We start from the raw sequence: 25,256 nt of genomic DNA, 5'->3' as shown, positions 1-25,256 counted from the left end.
ATTGAACATCACTAATGTTGTGAGATGGGAATATTTACTCATTTTGTAGCTGAGGAGAACTGAGCAATATCCAAAACTACCGATAGCAAGCAGAACACCTTGTCATTTCCATCTCTTCTACACAGTCATCCATCTTAAATGTTTGGGTTTTTTTAATGAAAATAGAAATTCATACTCAATGCAGAACACTTGACATTATTGAGAAATGACTGTTGCATCTAACCTGGACTTTCTCTGTTTTCCTAGCACTGTTTATCAGTGCAGATGGACTGGCGTAATACAAGGAACTGAGAGATATTAGTAGCATTGTAGTTAGTATTAGTCTGTTAGTATTCATAATGGGATAGTTAAAATAATATGAAGACAATATAGAATGCATAAAAAGAAGTGCTTCTGACTCTCTAATATTTTCTCGGTCTTTTATTAGGCACATACTACTTCCTGTGTTCTCCTCATAGAGGAAAAGTCTCAGGGTCTGCATATCAAGGAAGTTCTGAAATAGATGTGCTTTGATTTAAATACCACTGGAAATTCTCTCAAGTGTTTGCAGGAGAGGTAGTGTCTTACTGTTCACAAATGAAAAAACATTTCACTTGTAGACTTGTTGCCCCTTCTTTTTTGATCTGGCAGTAGACTATTTTCTTTTAATTAAATGTGCAGAAGAGATAAACTGATCCTGTTCACTAATTAATTACTTGCTTTTATCACCTACAAGTGTTTTAACTGCATAATCTAGGGAGAGGTTATAAAATGGCTAATTAGTTCAGTGAGCCTATGTGTCCTGTTGGTTTAGTAATGAGGAGTTTACTGTCTTGTTTTGATTTGTTTTCATTGATGGAATTCCATTTAAATATTAGGTATTACTTGCCGTGTAGTTCTTTTGGGGCGGTGGAAGGAAGTGGGAAGGGGGTACAGGAGTGAAAAGTTTACGTGGTTTATTTCTTTACTAACAGGCATGAATCCAGCACAGAGAAATTGCCTGTACTTACTCTTTAACTGGCTGTTGGATTTATAGCAGAAGTCTTATGAGCTGTCTCTTGCAGTTTCAGCATATTCAACCCATATTAATGATTCCTAGTCATTGTTCTGTTTGTGTTTATAAGAACTGCACAACACTGCTTAAAAATGAAATTTCTAATTTACATATTCATTTTCATTTCTTAGTAGTTGGGGGGAAAGTGCTTTGTTTCTCATAGCATGAGGAACTTGCATAATCTCGGTATTAAATACTGACAGTCAGCTATTCTTTTACAAATGAACTTGTTATGTAGCAGCTCGGTGTAGTTTGTGCCAAATTTGTGCAGCTTTCACAATGTGAAATAAAGAATATTTTCATGTTTTCTGTGTTAAAGATAAATACTGACTTTATGGAATTGCTGCAGCAAGTAGCAAGTGCTGTATGAGAAAAAAAAAAAAAGCCCAATGCCCCAAGCAGAGAGATACACCTAAGTCTGTGTAATTAAATCTATACTTCTTCAGGTTTAGGGAACATTAGGGAAAATGGAGAGAAAACAAATAGAACATACATTTTGTTTTTAGGGAAAGGAAGGCAAGTAGAGCATCGTTGATTTGGGGACTTTTTTAAAATTTCCATCTAGAAAGAGTCTCAATTTTCTCCATGCATTTAACACTGAATTTATCTGTAATATTGACTCCTCATAGTTGTTTTCAGGCATAAGCCTTATATATTTGCATTCTCTTGTTTTCCTTCACTCACATCAACTACCATACATACTTGAATTAAACCCCACTGTGTGTATTTCATATGCAAGGTTAAGATGTAAAGCTTCTTTATACACCCCTTCATGCAATTCTACTAGAGCTCTTTCTTTTTATCTATAGCAGATTGAAATTAATTAGAATCCTGGAAACTGGAAGAAAATTAAAGCTGTTAGTTTTTAATTTAAAACAATGGAAGTCATACTTTTTGATTCCACTCTTCTTTTTGGTTCTATCTATAAATTCTGTAATAAATCACAGTGACCAAAAATGCATTTTTAGTATTTTTTCCTTGTATCTAGCCTTGCTTTTAAAGGAGGCTGTCAGACATGAGGAAAAATAATGAAGAAATTATTGTGAAAATATTGAAAAATCTTAACTAAACCCTCAGAATTTAAAAGAAAAGTCAACAAAACAACTTGATGTAACTATTCCCTTCAGTATAAATATTTTTCTAAAAATGCTTTCAAGCATGCAAATACATATAAGGAAATATAGCAAATTCAGCAACAAATCACCGAGGATATGAAACAGTGTAAAATGATAGCAGAAATGCTAACAAGATACTTTTAACTTCCAGGAGATTTATAAGCCTTAGGAATGAAATAGTAAGTGTTAGTCAAATAGACATTGTTAAGCAACTACAAGAAGGAGAATAGGGAAATAAAAAACCTGAAAAATACATCTACAGTCGATGTAATTGTAGAATCTTCAGTAGCTGGTAGTGGACCACTTTAAATGAAATTGTGTTCATTGTTTCACCCCACTGAATGGGAAATATTTAACAGTGCAAAGTACTTCTGGAGGGATTTAGCGTGATTTTAAATATCACTGGATCTGCTAAACATTGTTAGTTTCTATGTACTCCAAAAAACAACTCCTCACAAGGAGTGTGAAAAGAAAAATAAGTGCCTGAGAGGGGTGTTACAAAAGCCCTTTAAAAAGACTATGACCTAAGTGATGGAAAAAAATGGAAAGAAAAGTTCACATCTAAGGTATTTTCTATGTAAGTGATAAAAAGAGCCTTCCTTACACACAAGAAAGGAAAAAAGCAAATTTGCTTAAGTCAAAATTACACATATAAAGTGCTCAAAAGGCTTTGTTTACAGAAATGGTGTATTAAAAGTAACACATATTATTATAGCTTAAAAAATGTGATTTTTAGCTAAAAGCAGAAAAAGGTATTAATACTGTGAGACGTATAACCTGTGTTGCTACATTTACTTTGCTATTGGTAGCTTTATAAGTAAGCTTTATCATAATGCACTCTTTTCTGTCTTATTGTTAATAGCATGGTACTCAGGGTTTTGTAAAATGTTATTGATATTCTGTGGAAGATGGCGATGAAAATGCTTCTCTATTCAATAGAAACTGAGACAAAAAGGAAGAAGCAATTTGCCTGGGAATGTTGATGGTGGACTTGACAGTTGTGTCCACCTGCACAAGCTATGGAATGTTAGCTACCCACTGGCCCACGGTACTTGTGTGCTGCATACCGGTTTGAATAGTTTAATTCTACAACCCTCTACCAGCTAATAGATACCTTGGAAACCTCTGTTTCATGAAGCAAAGACTATGTGCCTCTGTGGTCTTTCAGAAGAAGTAGTGTTAATTTCTGTACTTCCTAAACACACTATCCCAACCTTTATGAACTTTCTGAATTTTCAGAAGTGTTTTCATAGAAGTATTTCCGTAAATTTTCAGTAATGTTGGAAAACATTTACACTAGATATCTCTGAAAGAAAAACTGTCACATTCAAAACAGGGACAAATTATGTGTTCTGAGTGTAATCTTTATTTATAAGCACCATACTATGTCCTATTTATGATATGTTTTACCTAATAATCAGTCACAATACAGTAGGTATGAGGAATAAACCTAAGACAGCTCAGCATATACCTTTTTCTTAATCTGACTCAGAACGTGTTCAAATGCTACGTCAGACTTGGCTATCAGTAGACATTAAAATGTCCGTGATTTTAATTGACTTTCTACATTTTCTTTGAGATATGACCTCATCACTTTTTCCACTCCTTATGTGTGTCACAAAATCTAGACTATAATGAAACTAATGACTAAAGTATCATTGGAGCCTAAGCATAAATTCTTGAAGTTTCATGATGCTACTGTTCAGTGTCATTAATAACAATTTGATTTTAGTTTGCAGCTTTACTTTCACTAATCCATAACACATGATAACTTAAAACTATGGAAAGTTGTGTGAGTCAAATATGTTAAAATTCTTAAATTTTCTGCTCAAACATAGACTCTATCTGCATAACGAATAATATAGTGCAATGCCAATATGGATCACTTGATCAAAGTAATTGTAAATACATGAGCTTTAACATTCTTAGGCAAAGCTCAAGACTTTTACTTTAGACTTACATATAATTCAGCCCTTTGTCATGAATGTCCCCACCATGCATAGCATTTGAAGCTGTTTGTTATTTCATTCTGTGTTAGCTGTAGAAACAAATTTCTACACACTGTGGGCAGAGTTTTAGGTTAGTTTCTTCCAAGTTTGTATACATCACAATAACTCTTCAAAACCAGTGAAAGTGCTTTACATGCTCAGAGGATTCACTTCAAAACTGTGCTATAATTCTGATCCAGAACATTAAAGCTTATGCAGTTATTCTGGAATATTCAGATAAGACAAGTTGTTTGTAAAGTGTGTTAGCTATTTAAGCTGAAAAAAAAATTAGATAATTTAGAGAAGATGGAGTCAGTTCTCTGGTTTCTCACTGTCTTTCATAAATATGGGCATGGGCACATGTTTTAGGGTGGTTCTTCAAATTCTGTTTAATTTTGCATAAAATAAGATTTGTTAACTTGTGGGTTTATTTCTGTGGCCTCAGAGGGCACTTGTGGTGGCTTGACTTTGGCAGACAGCCACTCTCTCACTCCGTCACCTCAACAGGACAGAGGAGATAATAAGACAGAGAAGCTTGTGGATCAAGATAGAGACAGGGAGGTCACTGAGCAATTACTGTCACAACAAAACAGACTTGACTTGGGGAACATTAATTTAATTTATTTCCAAATAAAAAACAGTTGGATGCTGAGAAATAAAGACAAAATCAGAATCACCTTTCCCTCATCCCTGTTGTCTTCTGACAGTAACCTTCAGTCCTCCACCTTATCCCACTCTTGGCACAAGGCAGTGGGGAATGGAGCTTGCAGTCAGTCCATAACAGCTCCTCTGTGCTGCTCCTTCCTCCTCAAACTGTTCCCCTGTTCAATCTTGAGTCCTTCCCAGGGAATACAGTATTTCATGAACTGCTTCAGTGTGGGTCCTTCAAGGGTTGCGGGGGAATCTCTGCTTTGTGAGCTGGAGCATCTCCAGCACATCCTCCCTCCACTTCTTCACCGCCCTTATTGTTTACAGGATTATTTCTTGCACTTTTTTCCCCCCTCCCTCATTCCTCTTTTCCACAACTGCTGTGTGGCATTTTTCTGCCATTTCTTAAATATGTTTTCTGAGAAGCACAACTTTCTTGGCTGAGAGGCTCAGCCATTTAAAACAGCTTTGAGTACTTTAAAATGTGTAAAAATATGGGGGTTTATGTCTTATTGTAACTTAGAGACCTGGCTGCAAGGAACTGCTTGGTAGGTGAAAGCAACATTTTGAAAATAAGTGATTTTGGAATGTCCCGGCAAGAGGATGATGGCGTGTACTCATCATCAGGCCTAAAGCAGATTCCTATCAAGTGGACTGCTCCAGAAGCACTCAACTATGGTAAGGACATACCTGTATCTTGTTATAAAAAAAAGTTAAATGTAGTTTAAGGGTCACCAGCACTACACCATGAGCAATATTTGGATATATATACATATTCTTAGTGCCCAGATAAAATCAATAATGTTTAAGATAATTCTGATATTTCAGTCTTATTTATATTATGTATAAAGTACTGGTTTGCCTTCAAAAGGAATAAGGCAGCAACACCAAAATTGCTGCTATGTGGCAAGAAAATAACGCTTTGGTTATGTTGCTGACTCATTCTAGTAGACTACCTAGTCGGTCATCTAAATCATAACAGCTAGAAAAACGAGTGGCAAGTTCTGCATATTTATGGTAGTGATTGCTTGAGCACCTCTTTGAAAAAAGGAGGAAGTGTTAACATACTAGAATACTCTGTTAGATAAATCTTTGCATTGGAGAAGACTACAGTCACTGATTTATATTTTTTTAACTGCAGCTTTTCTTTATCTGTGTTTTTATTTATTGCTAGACTGTTATCCTGGGGGAAAAAATTACATTTTTTCCACATTGAGGGAAGTAGTCCATACTATGTGGGTAATAGTGGAACAGAACAGAAACAGCTGTATTTAGCATTTTAACTTAGATGAAACTAGAAAAATAAATTCTTAGCAAAGAGGGTTGTGAAGCGTATTAAATGAACAGGACTATGTTTTAGATGTAGTTTTCTCAACCAGTTCTTTAGCTGAGTTCTTAGGAATGAAAACATTTTAAATTCTGTTTGAAGTGTCTATAAATATTTTTGCCATTTCTTAAAATTTTTTTTTAAAATCATACATTGGAAATCATAAGATTGGGACTTAAAACTGATAGCAAAGTGCTATCTTATTAGCGGTCTTGCAGAACTTAATGCCATAGTACAATAAAGCAGATCTTCCTTTTGGAAGGCTAATAATAAATTTAATTACACTAGCTGATCCTGTATTATCAATTATGCTAATAGGTGTTAGTGTTGCTGGCATTCACTGGGGAACACGCTTTTCTATTTTGGGTATTTGTTCCACTATGAAAGATACTTTGAATGTTAATTTTTGTTATTTCAGAAGTGTGTACAGTTTATTTGATATATAATCCTTCATGGCTGTATCTAATGCAGTGGACTACATTAAGCAGTACACATGTTCTTGTGGTAACATCTTCACTTTGTACTTTTGAGTCTTTTTTCTGCATAGGACAGGAGAGGAGAGGATAGTCGTGTAACATCTACTATTTTGTGCTTCTTAAAATGTACACATTCTCTAACTGTTTTGAGTGATTTTCTCTAGTGTTAGGAAAATAAGCACTCTCAAACATTTGTTAATGTGTTCAGAAGTATACTACTCAACTTTCAAAATGTTGTAGAAGGTTTCTGTGTGTTTTTGAAAGATCATTTTTTCCACTCTCTTGAAAGATGTGGGTAAAAATAATATGTTTGGGTTTTACTATTCACTATCCTAATATAGTTGTAAAAATTGCATTAATTTGTATAGGTAAGGCTGATACCAGGGTGAAATAGAACTAAATATACAGTATTTCAAAACCAGTTGGCAACCACTGTCCATGTGGCAAGGTTCTTCATGGCAAGATTCAAGATGTGGAAGAAAATGAGGAATAGGGTTGTTTGGCCATTTCATGAATGATAGAGTGCTTAAGAAACTGTGTAAAACTTTTTATTTTTTAGTCACTTCTGGATTTGCTGTATATGACAAATTAGTAGCAGTCAGAAAGATTTTAAATGAAAAAAAAAAATGACACAAGCTCTGAACTCCTGAAACCAGTTTAGGGCAAATGAAGTGACTAAGGAGTTATGTCTGAAGTCATAAGCAAAATTCTGATGTCACTGGAGCCTGTGGGAGATTTAACTTTCGGTGGTTGCTTTTCAGTGCCATTCCATACCATTATTTTTGCTTGGAACTATATGATTTCCATCACTTCCAGCAAATGGAAAAAATGTTTGAAAAGCTTCTAATAAAATTACTTATTTAGGCCAAGTGTAGGGTACTTTTGCTTCCTGTTCTCTCAAAATTAAAATACACATTTAGTATGTATGTTTTTGCAGTACAACATTTTGACCTTCTTGTCATGTTAATAAATTACTGTGTGGAGGGGTTTTATTTTGAATGAACAGGCCTTTTTTTTTTTTCCCCCCCCCAGATAATGTCACAGTGGAAAAGATAATTAACTGTGCAGAACCGTCACTTTCTTTAAAAAAACCTAATCACCTATCTTGTGTGTTCTGGAGGATTTCAACCAAAAGTGTTAAATTACTGGATGCCAGACTCTGAAGAGAGTTGATACATAGACAAGAAAACTAATTTCATTACAAAGAGCTTAGTGAAGGCCCATAATTGCTATCTGTGAGGCACTCTAATGTAGCACAGCTGGAAGTGATACGTGGTTTTAGTAAATTGAACTTTCTGACACCAGAACAGTTGTTGTATCGCCAACTGTCACTATAATTTGCATGTATTTTCCTTTTTTCTAGTCACAAACGGCTTAGTTTGAGTTCTTTCATGATCAGAGGTGAACAGACTATATATTCATAAGCATGTGTATATTTTAAAGAATAAAGATACTTAAATACAATGTAATAATATGGAACAAGAAAAACAGTCATGAGAAATGTTGAAAGTAATGTAGAAAATGGAATTTTATGGTAACATTTTCACAGATCCTGCTGTAAAGAGCTGGGAGCCTTAACTTTCTAATGTGAATCCATCCTTCTTTATGTGAATTCATCAGGGACAATAAAAATATCTGCTCCATAATATAATATAAATCTTTTGCTGCACAAAGAGGTTTGGTATCCAATTATCTATCAATTATCTATTTTGCTATCTCTAAAGCAGAGTTGAAGATAATGGAACCAGAAGGCCAGATCTTTCATTTTTTCTTAACTGATTGGATGCATCAGTTCTTCAGGGTCTAGATTAAACAAGCTGAAGCAACTATACTTTCATTTTTGGAGAACAGTTTCTCAAAGCATAAACATCAGGCCCTCTTCACAAACTATGCTGATAGTAGCTTCTCTCAGAATACTTATTACTATACTGGTGAACTAAGAAAGGTAATTTTTTTAAAAGTATCTTTGGAATTGGAAGCAATTATAAACAGGAGGGGAAATAACTGACATTATTCTGTCCTTTTATATTAAAAGAAAAAAAATACATACACTGAGAAGGAAAGACATTCTTCACTTGCATGAAGAACAACTGATGTGGTCAGTTCTGTCAAATTGTGGAACTATGAGTTAGCTTACGTTCTTCCTAAATATTGACCTTAAGATACTTTATCATTTGAAATACAGAACACTATGTTATTTGGCAATCTATTATTAGTAGCTACAGCTTTGTTCTGCTTAAAGCTTGCCAATGTAAGCCTTCACCTTTTAAGAAAATTTGGGACCATGATTTTCTGAAACATTAATTTCTCTGTATGTTAAGCTGAGTGTTTTCTCTCATTTTCTTAGGGAGATACACATCTGAAAGTGATGTATGGAGCTTTGGAATCCTTTTGTGGGAGACCTTCAGTTTAGGAGTATGCCCATACCCTGGAATGACCAACCAACAAGCGCGAGAACAAGTCGAGAAAGGTAGTTATTTGTAGGGAGTGAAAAAAATGCTGTATAGATCCATAAGTTTGTAGTACATACAGTATAAAATAGCAATTAAATAACATACGACTTATCCAACAATTTTAACAAAAATATGAGATTTTTTTAACTGCTAAATCCAGCTTTCTGGGAGTAATAGTGCAATATATAGGCTTCTTGAAAAAAAGAGCATACTGACTAGTGACTTCAAGGACAGACGACATACAGCGTGCTGACTTTCATTGTTGCAGAACTAAAAGGTGAGATGGAGGGGATGTATTTACTGCTGTGGAAAGCAGAGGCTTGACCAGAATGAATTATTTAAGATTATGCTAATGCAAGTATAAATATTCTAAACTATCAGAAGAAAAAAATCATTCCATATGTCACTCCATCTTCTCTATTTAAGCATTTCAGACAAAAATGTAGCAATTACAGTGGAGAATGGCAAGCTAGTTGAAAGTCACATTTCTCTTTTACAAAATAATCAAAAGGCTTTTATTTAAATTAGGAAATAACTTAACAGGATTTCAGGCCTTTGACTTACTTTTATCAACTTTAGCGCAAAGAGATCAGTACCTGCTTCTCCTCCTCTCCTTGTGAGGATGCTGTAGACAACAATAAGATCTCCCCTCAGTCTCCTCTTATCCAGGCTGAACAGACCAAGTTACTTTAGCTGCTTCTCATATGGATTCCTCTCTAAACCCTTCACCAACTTTGTGGCCCTCCTCTGGATGTTCTCCAGTAGCTTTATATCCTTTTTATACTGTGATACCCAAAACTACACACAGTATTCAAGGTCGAGCCACGCCAATGTGGAGTAGTGTGGGGCAAATGTTCTCTCAACCAGCTAGCAATGGTGTGGTTGCTGTACCTCAAGACACAGTGTGCCCTGCCTGTGTGCACTCTTTGCTCATATTCCACGTGGTCCAGGATATGGATGATGTTCTGGAAGAGTCACTTATCTGTGGCTTCGGAGTGATTAGTTCCTAACTGATCATTCTCCTGCTCATTACCAAATCAGAGAATTCCTTCAGGTGACAGCAACAGAGAGGTGTGGAAGGCCACTGCCTGCCAAAGCAAACCAGGAGAGTAAGGGAGTTAAGACAATGGGAAATTGTGAATGTTAAGAAAACAGGAAGTAGGAAAAAGAAATTGATACATTGCAAATGGGAAAGAAACTTATTAAGGAGACAGTAAAGGGAAGAAGCATGAGAATAAAAGTTGATACATTTTGAAAAAGAGCAAATAAATTTACTCCCATCTTAATGTTTACTATAGGTTTCCTGTGGAGGCACATGGAACACAGTTAAAACCTAGAGTGTAGCTACTTCCTAAGATACAGGAAACAAATCTATACACTTTGCTGCTCTTAGGGATGAGAAGCATACTGACATTTTACCATGCCCAACTGAAATGTCATTGGAACCTGAGCTTTGATTAGTTTAATAATTATCTGTCTTATGTAAGTTATATATTGAAGACTTTCCTCTTACAGCTCTGAAGATCTTTTTTAATACAATGATCTTGAACTTCACTGGTTTCTTTTAAGATTTGTCATCGTGCATAATTTTCAGTGCCAAAGATTTTCCCCTTTTTTGTGTACTAGGCTACCGAATGTCAGCGCCACAAAAATGTCCAGAAGAAATATATAAAATAATGCAGAGGTGTTGGGACTACAGACCAGAAAACCGGCCAAAATTCAGTGAGATTCAGAAAGAGCTGTCTTCAATCAAAAAGAAAGTGACATAGTGATGAACAAGTGCCAAAATCATTGTGTATGGGACTTCATTTTCCAGTGAAGTAGTTTTCTCGTCTCAAACACTATGCATTTATACAACATTATTTGCAGTATTCTTCTAGGATTACTTTGAAATTAACCGGGGTTTTTTATATACTTGTGTACTGTCTTGAATGATGTCTACATCTGCATTAAAGACACATACTGCAAAATGCTATATACCCAGTCACAGTTATGTTGTCATTAAGGTTACATGTAAATAGAAAAGCACATACTATAGATTTAAGGGACTGTGGCTTTTATCTGTTTTATAGCAAGTAACTGCTGGTGATATTTTTCAGAGGTTTTCTACTTTGAACTGTGTTCTCAGTCTGCTACACCTGTCCCATATGTCAACACCAGCACTGCTCTGATTTGGTCACTGTTGTATGTGTTGGCCTCAAAACTGATTCAGTTTTGACAAGTATTTCAACTAGAAACTCTTAGATTTTTACATCTTTTCTGCAACTGATGTTTTTAAGTGCTACTTTGTTTCAAGGATGAAGGTCAGTGAGATTCTGGATTCTATACATGTTCAGAAATACTGCAAACCATCTACCTTCCAAAGAATATGTAAAAGTAGTAGACCAACAGAAAGAGGTTTACTAATCAGAGCAGCAGATGACAAATATTTTTGAGCTTAGTGGAGTTAAAGAATGTTAATTGCTAGATTTCCTTTCCATCTTGGTTTTTTTCCCTTTCATTCGTAAAAATTCTCAGAATGCAGCTGGAGCCTACCAAAGTTTATGCTAAGCAAAAGTACACTCCATGTGTAATGTCCAAAGGAATATACTGCTTCTGTATGGCATAAAGAAATTGTCCAAGAAAGCAAAATAAAATATGTTTAAGGCATCTGACAAGATGGGCAAGGCAGGGTAGAAATTCTAACCTTCCAGATGTTTTAAATCATTGCAATCAGATTTCAAAAGACAGGGGCCAGACAAGTTTTAAATGCCACTAGGAATAAAAACATAATATATAGATTAAAAAAAAGACAAACACAAAGCCCTTTGCCAGGAAGAATCCAAACTTATAAGATAGGGGAAGTAACTGTGTGTTACTCTGGCTCTGGGTCCTCTTTGCAGCTGGAATTATTTCCTAGGTCCCTACTTAAGTACAGGAACAAGTCACAGTATCTTCGTCCTAGTTTAAGGTGCTTAAAGTTTTTCTAAGAATTAGCTATAAGTTTTTCAGATCAAGGTATGCCAACTGCTGCTAATGCAAGTAAGAAATAGAGACTCTCAATGACAGCATCTGGAATGTTAATTAGCCCAATATTTTATTGTTACAGTGGGATAGAGGTGTAGTGCAGTCAGTGGCTACATTATGTTTTTATTTCTGTTAAGGTGACTTTTCTGTTGCCTGGGACATTTTTGCTCTCTAAAGTGTATTTATAGTAGTACTGAGTGGTAGCATTTAAGGCTGTATGTGACCAAAATATGTGTAGTCTAGAAGAGTATGTCTGTTATATTTGAGTTAGTGTCCAAATAAAAAAATGATGCTGGAGCACATCACCTGCATTTGATATGGAGCCATCAGCATCCAAGTGTAAGGAATGGTGAGAGCTTCTTTCATTTCTTAAGTGATATTTTTCTTGGAGCTGAGGAAACTTGTACATACCCATGAAGATATAGCACTTGGGAAACTTGGTGGCAGAAATGTAACTTCCTTATAAGCATACTGCTTATTTATTTAGTTCTACACATCCAAGTAGCCCAAAGATATTTTTCAAGAGCAATGGGAAATATTTGTGGTAGTTTGTATGCTTTTAAATAGTACAAAAAGTTTGTGCCTTAATTTGCTAGCATGCTAGTGCAAATACAAGTGTACTAAGATCTAAGGGATATTCCACAATCATTTGGAAAAACTCAAGATTCATCCAACTGCAAGTCCTTGTGTATGCATCACTGAAGTCTGCAAGTAAGGATAATGGTGTCTCCTCTGTCAGCATTCATAGTCTCTGGAGACTTAATATTCTTCCATGAGAAAGCTGGACCATTTCTTTGCTATTTGCCATCTTTATAACAAAGAAATACAGTTTTATTTGTCTTAAATTAACCAGTCACCATCCTGACTCTCACATAAAAAGAAAAATTGTACTCCTCTTTTGCTTGGAAATTGTTAACGTTTGTAATTCATACCACACTTCTGCTTAAATTTGAAGACTTTTTAAAACACAAGATTTCTACAGTAGCAAGAAGATTTATTATTATTCCTGAAGTAGGCATCATATCAGTTCAAAAATAGTAACTCTTTGGAAGAATATAAGAATGACATAAGTATAGAATAAATTTAAACACAGATACATGTCTCTTTAATTATTTAAATCTTATCTCATCATTTGTCACAGAACATGTTCATAATTTTTTATTTATAATTATTGCAATTAGGCATTTTAGGAAGTGAAATCAATACCTATAGAAACTCTTTTTAAGTTTGTATACTTCTTGCAGGGTAGCTCACAAACCAACCTGCTGTAGAATGGCATTTTAAAAAAAGACATCGTAGTCAAGAACCAAAGCCACAATATCTGCTTTCTCTGGACTTTTAATGACTTAGTCTTGCATTGTTCATAGGTTAGCTGGACACTGGTCATTTGACTCACGGACTGTCCTAGAGAACTTACAAAAAAGTTAAAACTCAGACTCACTTTCAAATCTAGTGTTTCACAGAGGTTCTTACGCTGGCACTGTCCCAACCAGGGGGACTCTGAGGGAATCCTGGGGTTTTTATGCTGTTAAATGGGAGAAACTGTGAGTATTGTTGAAGGTCAGGTAGAAGTACCTCAGCCTGTTATGTGAGGTGGAATTAATCAGGTTCTCTGTTGTTTTCTTCTGCCAAGGAATTGCATTCATCATTTTAAGAAATATTGTTTTGAGGGTAAAAAACAAAATGCATCTTTAGTTTGGTTTCAGTAGAAATTAAGAAAATGTTACCTTCAGAGTTCAGTCATGAGTGAAATTATGAGGGTTCCTGAACATTTCAGTTTTATGGAAAGTAACATTGTGAAAAGTGTCTTATTTGAAAACAAACCTTGCTTCAGCAAAGTGTGATGTTGTAGAGTCACCATCCCACCAAGACATGTTCTTTGAAACGTGCATTTCAATAGTTTGTAATGAAACCAATGAACTATTTTTTATTTAGCTACTACAGTTATATTGCATTTCTTCTCAACAAAAATCTGCCTTTTTGCAGAGTTGCCTAATATGTTTATAGAATCATAGAATCACCAGGTTGGAAAAGACCCATTGGATCATTGAGTCCAACAATTCCTACTAAATACTAAACCACGTCCCTCAGCACCTCGTCCACCTGTCCCTTAAACACCTCCAGGGAAGGTGACTCAACCACCTCCCTGGGCAGCTTGTTCCAGTGCCCAATGACCCTTTCTGTGAAAATTTTTTTCCTCATGTTCAGCCTGAACTTCCCCTGGTGGAGCTCGAGGCCTTTCCCTCTCGTCCTGTCCCCTGTCACTTGGGAGAAGAGGCCATCACCCTCCTCTCCACAGCATCCTTTCAGGTAGTTGTAGTGAGCAATATTGTCTCCCCTCAGCCTTCTCTTCTCCAGGCTAAAGAACCCCAGCTCTCTCAGCCATTCCTCATAAGGCCTGTTCTCCAGCCTTCTCACCAGCTTCGTCGCTCTTCTTTGGACTCGTTCTAGAGCCTCCACATCCTTCTTGTGGTGAGGAGCCCAGAACTGAACACAGTATTCAAGGAGCGGTCTCACCAGTGTCAAGTACAGAGGGAGAATAACCTCCCTGGATCTGCTGGTCATACCGTTTCTGATACAAGCCAAGAGGCATCAATCTAGAGACTATCCCCAGCTGTTTATAGAAGAGCTCATCAGCTGCTGCTTCTTGGCTGGGTGGTCTGTAACAGACTCCCATCAAAAAATCTGCCTTCTTTTGGGCTCCTCTAATTTTAACCCTCAGGCACTTAGTAAGTTGTTATTGGAACATGCATCACCAGAACTGCAGTTTGTAAAGTAAGCCTGATCTTGTCAATGAGAAACAGAAAACTGGTTGGTTACTGAATAAGTATTCATACTTATTTTTCATCCATGTCTTTGACCACCTGTTACACTTACTCAAATCCTAAAGCACATCACTAAAACTTACTGCTCATCACTAAAACTATGTAGTTATCCATTTGTTTTCTCTTACAACTATTTTGTTATCTTTTGCATACATTTTAAAGATACTACAGAAAAAAAACTGAGGTTACAGAATAACCAACCCTCAGAATTATTCAAAAATATCTCCCCCTCCCTAAAATTTCCCAGATGTGGTGCTGCATGTATATTAACAACAGTGATTAAACACTATCCCTGCTTCCATTGTTGTTGCTGTCATATCTCTAAATGGCAGTGCCATTGATGGACTTAAAATGATGCAATATTTGAAGAGATGACTTAGTATGTAAGTAGTATCATCAAACATGATATTCTAGAGCAGTAGTTCTGAAAATGACTAGTTATCATTAGTAATTATAACTCATTATAAAGACGGAATGAAAGAGAGACTAATGGAGAGAATCCACTTACTATAACATCTGTCCTGTTTGTAGGCACTAGAAATGTTTGTTATCCTAGTGTGCTTGGATTTGTAACATTTTTATGACTGAGCATAAATATGCGATCCCCAATTAATTTTTTTTTTCCTAAAGCACAAAGGGGCATGTGATATGGGAAACATTCTTTCTAGGCAAGTCAGGATATGTGGAGGGAAAAATACAGAGGGAATAATGTCCTGGCTACTGGCTAAGGTACATCTCTTTTTTTCTTCTTAGAACCACATTCATGCAGTCTTTCACTGTCAGGAATACAGGACTTTAATTAGTAATTAGAAAGTATAGGGCAAGTCCAGTATTCCTGATGTTCCAAACAACAATGAGCTCTATTAAAACTTTTCTTCTAGGTTCCTTATGCAGATTTAGTGTAAAAAAAAGCAGTCCTTAAACAATCATCAGTAACAGTTTAGAAGAAAAATGGCTGAGCTTCAGAAACCTGTCAAGCTTCTTTAAGAATAACTTCAGCAAAGGGTATTTTTGTAATCAAGTACAAGAACTCCCCCAGGATAGCTTTTCTTTTAAAAAAACAAACTAAAATAAAAAAAACAACAACAAAAAAACAGAAGAATTCTTAAACTGGTCACATTCTGAACAGCCTTCCAAGTATTGCCACTTTCCTGAAACTAATAATACATCTGTAATTTCCAGCCCTTAAATACTTTTCAGCACTGCATATCAGTGCATTATTAACACCCCACTTTGCTTTCAGACCAAGGAAGGGAAGACTTTCTCCTTGAAAAGTACAGCAAGTTCTGCCTGGTAGCTCCCACATTTTCCTTAACTTCCACATTCATAGAATCATAGAATGGTTTAGATTGGAAGGGACTTTAAAGTTTATCTAGTTCCAACACCTCCCACTAGACCCTCCCACCAGACCCTCCCACTAGACCCTCCCACTAGACCCTCCCACTAGACCCTCCCACTAGACCAGATTGCTCGAAGCCCCATCCAAGCCTTAAACATTTTCAAGGAGGGGGCATCTAGACTTCTCTGGGCAACTCATTCCAGTGCCTGACCACCCTCAAGGTAAAGAATTTCTTCCTTATACCTATTCTAAATCTACCTGCTTTCAGCTCAAAGCCATTACCCCTCATTTTATCACTAAATGCCCATGTAAGAATCACAGAATCACTAGGTTGGAAAAGACCCACAGGATCGTTGAGTCCAACTATAAGAAGTTCCTCTCCAGCTTTCTTGCAGGCTCGTATAAGGTCTCCTGGAACCTTCTCTTCTCTAGGCTAAACAGGCCCAACGCTCTCAGCCTGTATTCTTATGGGAGGTGCTCCAGCCCTCTAATCATCTTTATGGCCCTCTCCTGGACTTACTCCAGCAGGTCCATATCCTTCTTATCCTTCTTTGACATGAAATTCTGACTTGAATGTATTTCCAGGTATAGAAATTGTGTGATAAATTGTGTTGCTTCATTTTCAGGAAGTTGTTTATTATTAGGTGTTTTAGAATACCATTTTCTAAGACGTCATTTGGACATGACTTAAATAAGAATTTTGAGATGGTTTGGGCAGTTTTTTTTAAGATAAAGAGCTAATATAGATTGCTAGCTACATGTATTGTTATTTTGCAACTGTTTCAGATTATAGCAAAGAGAAAGTTCATTTATAGATCTCAGATTATGTAGGCCTTCTTTAAATCAAAAACTGGTAGCCATACTTAGAAAAATGGATATATAATGCCCTCAAATATAGTTGACTGAGGTCATGAAGTGAAGGAAGAGCCATAAACTACAGTCTTTCTTTCTCTGTCTTCACGGAATTGAATGCTTTGTAAATAAAACTTGCAATAACTGGCTTTGTGTTTGTAGATAAATATGACCTGTGAACCAATATCATAACCTAGGACTCACATTACTGCTACCCAGGAAAGCTTGCAAAAAAGTGTTCCTAAATTGCTACTATTTGGAACTGTCATTTAGATTTAGAACTACAAATGTTTGTAGATAAGTACATAAGTTAAGTCTTGTGAGTGCACTAAGAGAGATAATGCATGCTGCTCCTTTGAAACCCTTCAACATTTTAAAGGAATTGTGCTTTTTAAAAGAAAAATTAGATCAACCAGCAATTCATTTTAGATTACACATGTTGGAAGTATGGACTGGCAATTTCCACCATGAAAAAAGAAAGATCCATGCTACCATCTTTATACAGAGTCAGCTTAGTCTTCCTTAACTTATAAGGAACTCCATAGCTGTTAAATGTAGTAGTAATACAAAATCCTTGATTATTGATATGTAAACAACCTCAGTCTGATCTCTTGCATCAGTTCTTAAAGAATCTTTCTGCTCTTTAAAAAGGACTGCAGTATGTTTACAATTCTAGGTGAGCTCTGCTATAATAGTCTGTTGCACATCCCAGACATTTTCTGTTTCTGATGGCTATGTGTGCCTCAGATAATACCCTTTCACTTACTTCAGAAAAGTTATTCTTATAATAAAAGTTAAAATATATCCCTGCTTTTGCTTGACTAAAAAATATTATAATGTTATTATACCTTGATACCTATGGCAATGTGTTTGTATAAAGATTGAAGTAACTGTGAATTAAGAAGCACATTGTTCAAATCACATTTTTAATCACTTTACAAACCCTAAATATATTGTGAATTGTCCATGTCGTGAAAGACATCAGAAAAACAACATTCATGACTTCCTAGTTTACAATACAGAGCATCCTGCTCCTGCTAGGGAGCAATATAAAGCTAAATATGCTCCCTGAAAAAGGAATGATTTTACTGTCAGACCAGATCCAAACAATATCTTTAAATGTAACAGCAGTGACTTAGTGCCAACTATGTAAGACTCATTGTTAACTTGTTTCTTCTTAACAGTCCTTTCCAAACAGTGTTAATCTTCATTATAGTCATCCATTTTGCCTTTAGAAATTTGATTTTTGTATATCATGTAACATATCATAATTATACCCTCATGACTACTGAAAATGTTGAGACTTGCAACTTCATATTAGCATTGCTAAGTCGATAGAAGTTTACAGGGAACTGTTCTTTCACCAGTTGTCTGAGTTGGCATGGGTTAATGCATTTAATATCACTAAAGTAGTAGTTTGAACTAAATCTTGTTGCACAGCTTGAACCACAATATTCTTTGATCAAGATGTCTCTGCTGTAGTAATATTTGTGTTTGACTTTAACTCAGCAGGGAGGTAGGACTGTACCTTCTTTCATCTTTATCAGGGAACTGCTGACTTCAAGTATCCAATTCAAGTGCTCTCAGCAATTCTGATACATAGCACAGATGCAGCCAGGATACTGTAGAGAAGGTCTTGTAGTTTGCATGGCCGCTCTTTATATTATACCTGCGCTCACTATGAGTCACTAACAAATCTACCAGAGACTGAAACTTTCCTATATCTCTGAATATGGCTGATTCTTAAATCACCTGACATTGTAGTGCTTAGGGATATTTTTTCTTTGTTATGAAATGCAGAAATGCAATATACAATGGGGATTCTTTGTATTATTTTCCTTCCTTCAGCTGCCTAAAGGGTCACGTCACAAATGCAAAGTCTTCAACAGATGGAACAACTAGAAGAAACTTACCTGTTTCCAGTGTTAATTGTATCATTACCTGTAACACACAAGTTAAATTATGTTTTCCACCAAGCTTCCCACCTTATTCATTGATATGCTAAAAACACGTAATGGGGGAAAAATGTGATATAGGCTTGTCCCACAGGACACAAAAGGCAGGCAGATTCCTACAAAGAAATTTTGAGGATAGAAAGCCAAAAATTAACCTCTCTTGTCCCTTCTTTTAGAGGAGAGTGTAGTTATATGTGTGCTCATATGACTTCCAGAGATGGAACTTGGTAGGACTGCTTTTTTTTGGTTGCATGTCTTACTTTTCCTTTGTGTAATTGTAGGCAGCTGGAGATGGAGGAGGGCTGTTGGGGAAGGAGAGAAGGTTGATTTACTGACCTGCTAGCACATGCAAGGCCTTTGACACCAATAGCCTTGAGTGGGGCACAGATACTGTTTGCAAACACATTTAGATTTCTATTCAGTTTTGTGCCAAAGTTTGCACCAGCAAGTTTAATATCAGGTAAAGCACCTTTTTTGCCCTTTGTTGCTTAAAAATAATAGATTTGTGAAGCAGATGGATAATACATAACACTGGAAATGGGTGCTTCTTCCCAAAAGTACACATGTAAAAACATAAGAAAGCAACATTTGTGAGTTTATCTGGCTTTTAGGCAAGTCTGAAAGTTGTAACTATGTAATACAGTTGCCAGTTGTCTGTCCTTTAAAATTTTAAATAGATCTGTGTTTTAACTTTATTTATTTGCCAATTTTTTATATACTTTAATGTTATACTCTTGAACTCAAGCTAACTTTTTATTTTTCTAGGCTGTCACAAAACAGGATTTCAATATTCTTGTAAACTACAGACCTTTTCTGAATAGTCTTTCGTCTTTATCTGTGGACCAGTTACCACTAATGAGTCTGTGGTCCCCTTTTTACTGTACTCTTGCAATAAATATAAAATATTTGTATTGAGCTGCCTCATTTTATTTGGTGTTTACTGGCTGTGTTTATTCACTTGCTTCTTCTAAAATCAAATGGAAAGTCAACTTTAGTAACACTGCTCTTGGGAACAGTAACAGTTCAAAATACTCTACTTCACAACGAAAAAAATCTATTTTATTTTAAATTTTTTTGGTAATTTATGCAGTTAATATCTGTGTGATCCTTACTTACAACGTTGGCTGTCACTTTTGTTTACCTTTTATATATCAAAAGGCATTGAAAGGAGTAACCCAGTGGGCAGAAGGGAAGGGACATGTTGAAACAGGCTGAGAACTTCAGGGCTGATGCTCTGCGGTTTTGAGGATGTTGCACCATTTGTTTCTTTTCAAGGCAGAGTTATGTTAATAAGCTGGGCACTGAAAAGCAAACATGTATCCTGTACCCCAGCTGCAAAGTAAAATGTGCAGGCATTTCCAAATAAGAGCAACGCAACAATCTAAAAGCATATCTAAACTTCAGAATTTCTTTTACATGATCTAGTGTGCTGTTCCCTTTATATTAAAAAAAATACTACTTAACATTCTAAATACAAGTTGCATTTTAAAGCATATTGTCTAAAGCTACTTTATGTTTTATTTTGAATGAAACCAATCTCTAATAATTGGGATCTTCACCACACTTTGATGCAATTTCTTTGATTTCCATAATCCCTACTTAATGTAAAGACTAATACCATAATTATGACTGAAGTAAAACATCAGAATTATTATTCCTTAAGAAAAATTAAACTAATCTTTTGAGATCTGATGGCTAATGTAAAGTATGAATACCACACTGAAAGAATTTCTTCCACTGCCTTACCCTCTCTGCAGATGCACGTAGATGTAAAGGAGGTTGAGTGTAAAAGATTAAGTTCTTCTCAGAAGATCCCAAAGAACATCAGGCACGTAAGGACCATTTTAAATGCCAGATTGTAGGATTTCTCTGGTTTTGAGATGCCCGATTTAACCATGCAGACACATCTTCCCTTAACAAACCTAACAGTCTGCAGTAGTGTAACGGTCCCATGTAGGAGTACACACCAATTCCAACACAACTGTAACTTCTCATTTCATATTTCAGTTCAAGTTTTCCACTTAGGACTTTTCCTGCCATGCTGACTTGTAAGTACTAACCTTGCAGGCACTGTAGAACTTGCATAAGTCCACTCAGAAGACATTTGGACACAGCAGTGTTGATACTGGATGGCAGTGCTTGCATCCATCCAGTTATATCTAATCACTCACATCTACAGGTTGAAGTCAGATCTGTTCTTTTTCACTGCAAACAGCAGATATACTTCCCTGTCCTTCTGGATCCAAATATTCCACATGCAATTTCCCTTGAAGTTTGGCGGTAATATTGTTGTTGAGTGTGGGAGAGAGATTAATCTTGTTCAGAGACAGAAGAGGCTCATGGCTGAGGACTCCAAGCTGAAATACGTACCCAGCTTCAGCCTGACATAAGGCATTTAAAGCGTGGAAGAGCAAGGAGGAAAAAAATGTATTTTGGGTAATGACTTTCCGGTATATTCAATTTAGTGGCACACTGGGTCTGCTGAGTTCCATGAATGTTGCTCTTGGGTCCCAAAGTATCCACTGCCTCCACAGTCTGGGAGCCTAACTCAGGCCAAGGACCACAGAGGGCTCAAAAGCCAAGTGTTCCTGTATTTAAAACCTTTGGTGGATTTACCCCCAAAACCAAGTAGATCTGAGGAAACCTGTGATAAGTTGTGGAGCCTGAGGACTATCACAGGTCACTGAGTAACATAAGAAATGCAAAAATAGAGTAATGTCACTGATATGGTCTGAATTGCAGCTGTACACTTGACCTCAGAGGCCACAATATAGATAAATGGAGAAAACATAAGTCAATAACACGTGGACACACCACTAACCCTGCCATTCACAGAGCTCCTTAAGGCAGTTTCATCAGTATTAATACCCTCCATTCTCTTAAGTTGCTGATCTGCCACCCTAAAACACTGCTGCTTAACACTCTGCAGAAATGCATCTCTAATAAAGAAATAGCTCTGTGTCAAGACTACAGAATAATGAGACATTGGGCTCAAGTTTTCTTATAGCTAAGCTCCCAAGCTTTCAATGGCCTAATATTCTGCAAACAGAAGTCAGAGAAGAGTAAAAATCAAACTACTAGCTATCTTTGAATCCTCAAAAGAACGTACGACATTTGACCATGCTGTAATCAAAAAAACATGCGTCTTCAACACACATTTTCAACCCATAATGTATTAAGTTCTCTGACAGTTGAAGGAATAATGAGATTGTATTAACAACAGCTGGAGAATATTTTTCTACTTCCACTCTTAAAATCTTGCATTGCTAAGTGGACTTCACTAAAGAGAAGGCGCTGTAAGGTTAGATTGACATATACTAAGCCCTTACATAAAAATTTTTATCTTAAAGACCCTTTCTTGTCTAAAATCACAGCCCTTGGGTTCAAAAATCCTTTCCAATACCCTATAATCTTGAGTTGGAAATGAAAAAGATGCATTGGTCTAGATCAATGTAGATAGTTAGTTTCCATTTCACTCATAGTTATGGACCCACTGGGTCGGATCTCTAGCGTTTGGTCCTGACTAGGCATAATTTTCATGCTATACAGCTGATTTATTAAGATATAGCTTGGCCTTCTGTCTTTTCCCAGACTTCAAGTGCACCTGAACTAGGGGGTGGGACCTGGTGGATCTAGGTTGGTCAAGTCTACCTGAAGTCTGGGGAAAGACAGAAAGTCAGTCTCTCAAGCAGCTGCTTAGGACAAAAATAGGACTATTTGCAGAAAAGCAGGTTCAAAAAATTTAATGAGACAATTCCAAATTTTTATCCACATACAGCTTGATTATAGTCTAAACTATATGCAAAGACTAAATTTTACTTGACATGGGGACTGAAACCAAACTGCTCCTTCACTTAGAAGCCTCAGGCTGACTCTGCATTTGAAGTAGAAGTGAGCTGGTTTTTTTATATAAATGCAAGTTCATAGATTTTATTGCTGCATCTGACCTTACCTAGTCTACTGTATGCAGATTTTCCACAGGTGGAGGTACAGCAAGCCACCTAGGTTTTCAGGCCCTCCCAATGCGTCTCAAATGAGACATGTCCCAGCATCTCTCACCTTCAGGGATAACCCCAGAGGTGTCCAGAGCACACATCCTCAGTAAGCCTCATCCAAGACACAGCCACAGACATGACTTCAATCTCCTGCTAGCCCACTCATGGCCTTTCCCTTATGAAACATGCCCTGATTTTGAGCTGACACCTAGATCTTCCACACCGTGAGGCTGCTAACATCTCTCCCCAGCTAAGGACATGCAGGAATACAGTCATAGAACCATAGAATCACCAGATTGGAAAAAACCTCTTGGATCATTGAGTTAATTCATTCCTATCTGCCACTAAATCATGCCCCTTAGCGCCTCATCTACCCATCTTTTAAACACCTCCAGGGATGGTGACTCAGCCACCTCCCTGGGCAGCCTGTTCCAGTGCCCGATGAGCCTCGCTGTGAAAATTTTGTTCTGATATCTAGACTGAACCTTCCCTGGCACAGATTGAAGCCATTCCCCCTTGTCCTGTCCCCTGTCACTTGGGAGAAGAGGCCAGCAACCTCTTCTCTACAACCTCCTTTCCAGTCGTCGTAGAGAGCAATGAGGTCTCCCCTCAGCCCCCTCTTCTCCTGGCTAAACAACCTAAGTTCCCTGAACTGCTCCTCGTAAGTCTTGTTCTCCAGCCCCTTCGCTAGCCTTGTTGCTCTTCTGTGGACTCGCTCCAGAGCCCCAACATCCTTCTTGTAGCAAGGGGCCCAGAACTGAACACAGAGTCACAAAGTCTCAAATCGCAGCCTGCGATGTCAGAAAATAATTTCCATTGAACTTGTGTGTAGGCATCTGTCTTTTGATACTTTCAGATTCACTCTTCATACAGGCATTTATATGACACTCCTGGCACAATAAATGCTTTTTTTTCTGACAAGAATTCAACATGACACTGTCCTGCTTGACATTGTAGTCTCTAAATTGGAGAGACATGGATTTGGCCACTTGCTGAGTAAGGAATTGCCTGGATTGTCACAGTTGTGTCAGAGTTGCGATCAGTGGTTCAGTGTTCAAGTGGAGACTGGCAATGAGTGACATTCCTCAGGGGTTGGTATTGGGAAAAGTGCTTGTCGCAGACATGGACAGTACAATTGTGTGCACATGATCTTGCTGATGACACCAAGCTGTGTGGCACTATCAACACACTGGAGGGATGCCAACCAGAGGGACCTTGACAGTCCTGAGAGGTGGCATTGTGCCATCCTCATCATGTTCGATAAGGCCAAGCGCAAGGTCCTGCTTCTTATTCAGGGTAATCCCAAACACGAGTACAGGCTGGATTGGGAGTAGCCCTGAAGAGGACCTGGGGGTAATGGTGGATGAGAAGTTCAACATGAACCATCAATGTGTGTTTGCAGCCCAGAAAGCCAACCATATTCTGGGCTACATCAAAAGAAGTGTGACCAGCAGGTCACGGGAGGTGATTGTTCCCTTTCCTCTGCTCTTGTGAGACCTCACTTGGAGCACTCTGTTCAATTCAGCATAGGAAGGACATGGATCTGTTAGAGTGAGACCAGAGGAGGGCCATGAAGACAATCACAGGGCTGAAGCACTTTCTTGCCTCTCATATAAGGACAGACAGACTGAGATATGGTCTTGTTCAGCCTAGAGAAGAGAAGGCTCTGAGGAGAACTTACAGCAGCCTTCCAGTACTTAAAGGAGAGATGCAGAGGGGCTCTATCAGCAAGTGCAGTGACAAGACGAGGGGTAATGTTTTTAAGCTGAAAGAGAGAGGGTTTAGATTAGGTATTAGGAAGAAATTTTTCCTGTGATAGTTGTGAGGCAGTGGAGGGATAGAGGCTGTCCAGAGATGTCACGGATTGCCCATCCCTGAAGGTGTTCAGGACAAGGTTGGCTGAGGCTTTGAGCAATCCGATCTAATGGCAGATGTCTCTGCACATGGCAGGGATGATTGGAACTAGCTGGTCTTAAGACACCTTCTGACACAAACCATTCTACAATTCTATGATTATGATAACCAATTATGAGGCTCCTGAATGAGCTGAGCAGTGGAGGGTTACTCCTGAAACTTCCACTTCCCCTAGTTACAGCAGTATATTAAAAGCCTCAGAGCAGATGCTGAGTGTGGCATAACAACCTCCTCCTTGTAATCAGTCAACAGACTTAAATCAAAAAAAAAAAATATACAGGGCAAAGAACCTTTGCAACTGTTTCACCTTCTAAGACATGCTGAACTAAT

The 25,256-nt window shown here is 37.2% G+C and overlaps 1 protein-coding gene across 1 annotated transcript in view; it reads left to right on the top strand.

Moving 5' to 3' along the window:
• Positions 1-19,941, top strand: part of FER (FER tyrosine kinase) — a 129,290-nt gene extending 109,349 nt beyond the window's left edge. Inside the window, exons 18-21 of the mRNA XM_069879949.1 lie at positions 5,308-5,462; positions 8,935-9,057; positions 10,667-14,045; positions 14,769-19,941. Of these exons, the coding sequence (XP_069736050.1) occupies positions 5,308-5,462; positions 8,935-9,057; positions 10,667-10,809 (421 nt within the window). The 3' untranslated portion in view covers positions 10,810-14,045; positions 14,769-19,941. The remainder of the gene's footprint in view (positions 1-5,307; positions 5,463-8,934; positions 9,058-10,666; positions 14,046-14,768) is intronic.
• The last annotated feature ends 5,315 nt before the right edge of the window (positions 19,942-25,256 follow it).

Source organism: Phaenicophaeus curvirostris, chromosome Z (genome assembly GCF_032191515.1).
Source record: "Phaenicophaeus curvirostris isolate KB17595 chromosome Z, BPBGC_Pcur_1.0, whole genome shotgun sequence".
In the NCBI taxonomy this organism is placed as follows: Eukaryota; Metazoa; Chordata; class Aves; order Cuculiformes; family Cuculidae; genus Phaenicophaeus; species Phaenicophaeus curvirostris.
Note: the sequence above shows the minus strand (reverse complement) of the source record. Positions and strands in the feature narration are given on the sequence as shown.